This window comes from Pan troglodytes, chromosome 4, assembly GCF_028858775.2.
Source record: "Pan troglodytes isolate AG18354 chromosome 4, NHGRI_mPanTro3-v2.0_pri, whole genome shotgun sequence".
Taxonomy (NCBI): Eukaryota; Metazoa; Chordata; class Mammalia; order Primates; family Hominidae; genus Pan; species Pan troglodytes.
In genome coordinates, this window is record NC_072402.2 from 105,385,696 (window position 1) to 105,393,598 (window position 7,903).

At 42.0% G+C, this 7,903-nt stretch overlaps 1 protein-coding gene across 2 annotated transcripts in view; it reads right to left on the reverse strand.

The window, feature by feature from the left end:
• EFNA5 (ephrin A5) overlaps nucleotides 1-7,127 on the reverse strand; it is a 293,796-nt gene extending 286,669 nt beyond the window's left edge. For both annotated transcript variants that reach the window (XM_009449439.5, XM_526972.8), the window contains exon 1: nucleotides 6,995-7,127. In XM_009449439.5, coding sequence (XP_009447714.1) covers nucleotides 6,995-7,119 — 125 coding nt within the window. In that variant the 5' untranslated portion in view covers nucleotides 7,120-7,127. The remainder of the gene's footprint in view (nucleotides 1-6,994) is intronic.
• Nucleotides 7,128-7,903: the final 776 nt, after the last annotated feature.

Sequence of the window (7,903 nt, forward strand, 5' to 3'; positions counted from 1 at the left end):
TCCCACTTTTAGTTCATACCAGAATCGTGATCATCAGTCATGAAAATCAGATCACTTGATAAGCAATAATAGAAAGAATATTTATATCTTATATCTCCTAAGAATCCAATCATAAAACTTGCAGCAATATCCTATTACAATCAAATCAACTGTACTTGACTTTTTACAAGTAAAAATCATAGGAACTTTACTGTTAGACGATCTCTCCTTGAGCTACACTTTGCTGACCCTCCCTAAAGCAACTGGAAGATCAATTCTGATATGCATATAAAAATTAAGAGCATTTTATCCATCTTGAAATAATTTTAAAATAGATTTTTAAAAATCATTCAAACCTATTTTTATTCCTCACTTGAGTGGAAAATAAGACCTGACAGTAACATTTTCTTCAACCTGTCAACTGTCAATTGTATGAAGGATGTTTCTAAAGATGACAAAGGTTTATTTTTCCTTATTGAAAATGATAGAATTCTACCTGAATGAAAGCTGAGCTAACCATCACTGTGGTACACTACTGTCTCTCAGCAACTAGCTAGCCTAAATAAGAGTTTTCAATATTTTAAAATAATGTTTTCATTGAACTATATGGTTTACTGTTTGAAAATTATATTCAGAAGCCTCAAAAACAAGAATTTGCATCCACTCAAATTTTTCAATTAGAAAATAGCACACGGATTTCAGTTTACAATAAATCCTTTAGAGAGTACAATAAAAAGTACTATCAAGAATATGAAGATATTAGGAATGATTTTACTCAAGATCATGCAAAATAGTTGTAGTCAGAAAAAACTTGATTAATTTTTAATTTTAAGCTAGATGGTCCTGTGTCATTGTGCTCCTTTATGACTGACTAAATTTTGAAAACATAAATGCAGACAAATTTAAGAGGAAATAAATCTCCTAGTAGTGAGTAATATCCTATTCAGAAGCACTGGAAGTTCACATTAATCACAAGAAACTTTTCTACAAAACAGCTCAGGACATAGATTGAAAAGCAGACTAAAATATAAATTTGATAATATAAATCAGGCCCTTAAAAGAGACAGTAATTTATTGATGTTTGGCTGTCTAAGACCACCATCGTAAGACAAATTATTAAAAGTGAATATTAATACCTCATTTCTTATACTCCTCTTTGAGGTTTTTATACCTGAAAATGAAGGTGTTATCCATCACAAATGATCAAAGGGCAATTTTTTTCCTCAGTTCAGAAAGCTGATCTGACTGAGTTGTCCTGGGTAAGAGGCAAGGACCTTCCTCACTGTGCTTAGGGAAATTGAGGCTTCCTTTGCAACATGGATATTCTAATCCGGAATGCTATTTTAACAGTTTGTATACTGCTTCTGAAAAGAAAATTGATAATATAGAATCGTCAACATAGAGTCGTTCATTATTTCAAACAAAATATCACAGCTTTTTAAGTCTTTATTGCTACCGAAGTTATTCAACACATGCACAAAAATGAGGAAGGTTGAGTGGTATCTTATAAAAAATTTTTAAATTTATATTGAAAACACAAACCAATAAGCCACTAGACCAAATGCTACCCAACATGTAAAATTCTATTCTTAACATATTCTCATATTTTGTTCATTTTTATTTTAATGCTTTCTCTCCCTCAAAGGTAAATTTTCTGGCATATACTTATCCCAAGCTAGCAAAGGCCAGAACTCCTGAAGGACTAATTGTATTCATTCATTTTCTTGGCCCAGCATGAAGCTAGTAGCTTGCTTAGTTCATAGCAACAGGGGAGAAAAGGAGGCGCTCATCTTTATCTGTCCTTATCCAACAGGAAACCAGGCCAGTGGACAGAATGCAGTGAAATGCCTGTTCAGAAGGTATTCTGCAAGATTAAATGGCAAGAAATTCACAAGGTTAATTTGCACCCAAGTAACTAAGTGTTCCCTCCAAACCTGATCCTCAGCCTTCAAAGGTGGAAGCTTCTGAAGCTACTGTCAGCCACAACACACATGACAACAAGATATTAGTTCAGTGAGCTGATGGTTTAGTTATTACCACTAAAATCACCTAACAGAGAGTAATAAACTACTGAAGACTCTGATACTTTTAATCACTAGTAGTTTACTGACCTTGGTCTTACCCTGAAAATGCCAAATTAGACTGTATAGCCAAATCTGCCTCAAATAGCTCTAATGTTCCTATCATCTAAAAATCAGACAGTTGAGTATTTCTGATAGTTTATTGTGAATATATAAAATAATGAATCAAATAGGTAGAACATATCTTAGTAGCTAACTCTGCTTTTCAAAATTCTATGGAAAACTCACCAAAAAACAGGAATCATACTTCTCTTTTACAAATTTCTAGATTAAAAAGGGGGGAGGGTCAATTCACGTCTCTTATAAACATATAAGCATAAAAACATGGGTTATAAACCTCAATCATACTGCCTTATTTTTAGCCTGGTACTGGCATAAATTCTGATCTAAATTTCAGAGTAACAAAATTACTACCAATACATCTAATAATGTGATACGTTACACTGAGGCTTAAAGTTAATGCCTTTTACTTGAAAAACATTTATGTTTCTAACATACAAAATATTACTTAAAATATTTAAAATTTCAAAAGTAAGGACAATCTAAGTTTTGTGATGAAACTCATTCAAGACCAAGATAAACTTTCAATCTTTACTCACAACAAATTCTTAGATTTAAACCATGCTGATTTCATTTACTTGTCAGTGAAAAGGTCACAGTGCCGGCATACTGGTATACATATGTCAAAATGATGATGGCTCAGATTTTTTTTAAATGGAGCAACTAAATTTTGAAAGAAGAAAAATACTCAAGGGAATATGATTAGGAAAAAAAAAATGTTACTACTTCTCTCTTCTTAGCCACATACATTTGACCTGTACTGCCAGAGGACTTCGGAGTGTTGACCTAGAATTCACATTACTTTCACAACTCCAAGATTACGTGTTAACAAAACTAAAAGGTGTCAATTACCTGCTACTCTAATATGAAATGTTTAATATACAAGTCCCTACAAGAATTGAAAAAGTCCAAAGAAAACATGATTAGGTTAAAGTTTAGTAAATCCTTCATGAATTACACAGATATTTTCCTCTTAAGAGTATAACCTTTTAAATTGATGATACTCAAACCTTAACAGAAGCAAAGCACCAGGTTGAGGAGGATTGGTATTCCTAAAAGTGTGTTGGTCATATTTGCTGCTGTATTATTTGACTATTGCATCAATAATGCCAACCAGTAGGAGATATGTTTAATTACCCTAATATCATTTCAGCAAATAGTCAAAATAATCCAAGAAGAACTTAGAATATGCACATGATGTTTAAAAGTATATTCTTATTAGAAGCACCAAACTGCTTATGGCATACTTCAGATGAAGAGGCATGTTCTTAGTATTATGACTCTCTTTATAAGCATAGCTACTAAAGGAGAATGTAAATAAACTTTTATTACTGGAAGTCTTTTTAACTTTATTTAAAAGCTTTTTACATTCTTAAAGAAATTAAGGACAAATAGTTATATTCTTCTTGATGTGGATTTTCATTACTCAAAGTTACTTAGTGACATTCCAGTTTAGAATTCAGCATAATATTAAAAGGATGATTTGATTATTTACACTTTTAGGTAAAACTTATACAAGTTTTCAAATTTTGGAAATATAGAAGATCCATTTAGGCAAATGTTATCATATATTTCTATTCAAACTGATAGTTCTGAGTGGCTATTTCACGAATTTGTGCCAATTCAACACATAAAAAAATCAGTTTGGTCCCCTATCCAATAAATACTACCAAGTAAAAGTTATCAGCATTTGAAAACTCAGTATCCACTTCTCAGAAGTGAACACCTGGGTACATAGATTGTAACAGTAAAACTATTCTGACAGCAAATAAATTTAATATTTTTTCCCGTGAAACTACATCTATAGATGCTCATTTATCAATGGAGAGGCAGTAATGAAACTCCATGTAGAAGATAAACTCCTACCAGATACACAAGTGACACATAACTCAAGTTATACAGTAAGATACTGTACTTAATCCCTGTGATCAAGATACATTTAATTCTGATTTTACCTAAACATAATTTCAAATTGAATCTGTTAGTATAAGCTAAAGTAGATTTACTTCGTTTAGACACAGTGTACATTATCATCAGTTTAATGTGCCCACTGAACTTATTATATTGAGGGAAAAATAAAAAAAATTATTTAAGTTGCAATTAAAGTCCTCTATTCTTTTTTCAAAAGATTGAAGTCTTACTAGTTTAGCAAAATTTTAACAGATAGGTTCTATATAAAGACACAAAGCATGGCTAGCTTACTTTATGAAATAACATACAGGAAAAGGAATTGCACAACAGTGAATTTATAAAATTTACTAAACCCGTGGAAATTTTCTGAAATATTTTCTTACTATTGTTTGTGGAAAACTGTTAGTTTTTATTTTTAAAATACTTATTTGGCATGTGGCCTCTTATATCCAAGTTGACTTTTCTTAATGCATCAAAAAAGCAACATCTTATTCAACACTTCAGAGATAAAACTGCCTACTTTTAAAATATTGTTTTTAAAGTAAGTTTTTAACTGTGATAACATACCAAGATAAATGTGTCCATAAATTCCTAAGAATAATAAGTGTTAGGGCTGTATCTCTTGGGGTTAAGAGGGGTACATCATTCTTTCTTTTGGCCATTATCAAACTGATAATGATCAAATAGAAAGGTAATTCTACAAACCTGAAGTTAGAATACCGATTTAGAAATACTCTTGGTATTTTAAAATTCTGCAGATTAACTTTGTCTGGGCAGGTTCAAAGCCTCCATGGCATCCTGAGCAGAAGAGTTTTCTGTAGGCAGGGCAGATCTATTAAAAAACATGACCTGTGCAAAAATCAATGTGCTAATCTCAAACCAAACAACAGTATCAAAAGCATAAAACAGAGATAACCTAAGATAAAATGTCCTCAAACTAACTCAGACTAGCTTGACAGGTTAAGAAGGGGGGTTAAAGTAGGGGTGTTGCTGGTTCTTTCCGTTTTAACCCAGGAAGACTGGAACACCCAAGTATCCAAATAAATGAATGCCATGAGAAAAAGATCACACTGTGGAGCTTGGTGTGGGAAAGAAAAGACAACCGAAAGCAAGATATCCCAAATTCAAAGAAACTATTTCAGTGTTGCTTTATTTAATAAGGTGCTAAAGTTCAGAGATACAAATTTCTGCTTCGTATATGCTGCCTAATAAAGCACAAACGGGGAAAAAAAACTAACCAACATAATGAGACTTGCTTTTAACACCATCACAACTGGAAAGCTTGCTCTATTTGTCTTGTCAGCTTTAATAAAAGGCATCTCTCCTCTGGCAGGATGGCTTCTTTTTCTCTTTTCCTAATAGTGGTAAGTGGCATGTCAAAGAAGAAATCGCTTCCCATTCCACCACCCACCTCCAGGAGACTCTTGTTTTTTGAACCAAACTTTCAGGAATATCTCCACTCCTGTTCAGCGGTTCATTTAGGACTTGGGTGGCTACCTGAGTAAGACTATCTTGGATTAGCGGGATAGGGGGAACTCCCTCCTGGTTCTGTAACCGGCGGACTGCTTGTGGGGAAATCTTCCCATCTTCATCTGCGCTGACATTATTCAAGCAGGGAATCCCTCTCTTGCCTGCAATGCTGAGGGGAGGCTGGAGGCAGGCGGAGAGGGCCCGCAGGAGATAGAAAAAACTGGAGGCGCCCACCGATACCCTCTCTCCTGGAGCCCGGGGCGCGCACCAACTCTAGGCTAACCCCTCGGCCTCCCGCCTCTCTCTTCCCAACTTCCACTCCAGCCCAGTGAAAAACCTGTGACTTTAGATGCAATCGGTACTATTAATAAATAGCACCTAGGAGGGCACCGAGACCGGCACACAGCTGGAAGCTAGCCTCTGTCCCAGAGAAAGCAGTGCGGTATGGGCCTAGCGGGGCCGACTTCTGTGCACAGACCGGGAAGCAATAAAGGTTCGGAACTGCTCCAGACCCGGAGGACCCCGCCGGGCACTCTGGATAACCTCCCCACTCCACTTCCAGGGTCCGAAAACACGGGACGTCTGCGACTGGCCGGTGTCCAGCACGCGCGCTAGGACCGCCCCAGGCGCCCACCTCTAGTCTCCCGCATACCCGGCGGGCTTGGGGACGCCTACAAATCGGTTCCAGGTAATCGCGCGCGTTCCTCCGGCAGCACATCGCCAGGCCGCGGGCGAAGGGCTCCCACCTCCTGGCTCGGCCAACTCTGGCAGCTTGTTCCGCACACATGACGTAACCCGGCATTAGATCAAACTTTCTGGCACCTTGAACCCACTGGGGTGGGTGGAGGGATGGAGAAGATGGGAGAATCCTCTCCACTGCCAGGCGCGCCGGGCCCAGACTGACTCAGGGGCCGAATGATTTCCTCGCAGTTAAAGAGGAAAATAAAAACCTAAAGCTTCCGCTTCCCAGCCCCCCTCACTTCCCCCAGCCCGTGCGCTCTCTCTGCGCGCACCGGGAAAAGAGAAGGGAAAATTAAAATTAAAAAAAAAAAACAAAAAACTTTGGGGGATGTTTGGCGGGTTCTCTCCGCAGTCCCTGCGGACCCACGCTCCAGGAAGGAGCTCCCGGCTGCGCACACTGGGGGCTCCCCGCGCCGGGAACCGGATGCCAGCCAGATGCCGGGGCTGGGAAGCAGAGAAGTCCCTACTCCCCGGCTCCCGCCCTTTTCCGAGTCTCCCGGCGCCCCGCAGAAGCAGTCGGTCTAGGCAGCCCCGGGGACTCCCAGGGGTACCTGGCCTTTCCGCGGCGGCTTAACAAAGAGGGGCGCGACGCGAGCGCTTCCCGCCGACGCCTCAAGCCATCAGCGCCCGGGCGACGCAGGCTCCGAGGGTGCGCGCCGCCAGCGGTTGGTGCGCGCCGATCCCCGCCGCCGCTCCTTCCGCAGGGCCCCGAGGCCCGGGTAGCCCTGACTCTCCGCCTGTTATCGGCTTACCTGGGGTTGCTGCTGTTCCAGTAGACAGCGTAGCGGTCGGCGACGGCCTTGGAGCCCGGGTCCTGGCTGAACACACACATCCAGAGCACCAGAAACACCAGCGTCAACATCTCCACGTGCAACATCACGCCTGGCCAGCGGCGGAGCCCCCGACGCGCCACTCCGGGGAGAGAGCCGGGATCCGGAGGGAGGGAGGCAGGCAAAGGGACAGAGAGAGAGCGGGCGCCAAATAAATATGAATAAATAAAAATGAAAGGGGGCGAGAAAGGAAAGAGGCGCCCACCAAGCTGGGAAGGGGTAGGAGAGCGAGAAGAAAAGAAGGCGGTGGGGTGGGGGGTGATAAAGACAAACTCGCACCCCCACTGGAGGGTTCAGGAGGAAAAAGGAATCACAAGATGGAGAGAAGCATGCGTGTGTGTGGTGGCGGCGGCGAGGGCGGGGGAAGAGGTGCCAAGCTGTGTCTCGGGCGGCGGCGGCAAGCCGGTCACCCCGGGAGAGGGAGGTGCGCGCCGGGCCGGGCGGCTGCAGCGCGGGTCGGGGCAGGCGGCGGCGCGCGCTGCACAGTCACCGGGAGTTGCGCGCCGCAGCCGCGGGGAGACATACACCGGCCCGCCGGGCCCGGCTCAGCGTCGGCGCAGCAGGCTACGCACGGCTCCGCCACCGCCCGGGGCCCTCGCACTGCGCCCCGCTTCGCTCCAAGTTACTTTGGCGGCCGGTGGGAAACTGCAGGAGAAGGGCGACGTGCTGATAGAGGGCTTCGCGCTTGTGGTCCCGGGAGTCTGAGAACCCCTTTCCTCAGCCTCCTCTGTGCCTTAGCGGGGCGACCCCCAGAAATCTCAGAGGAGTCGTAGGTGCTGCGGTACCGGGCGGTGCGCCGAGAAGGGTGGGGATCCGGAGCCGCAACCCAGC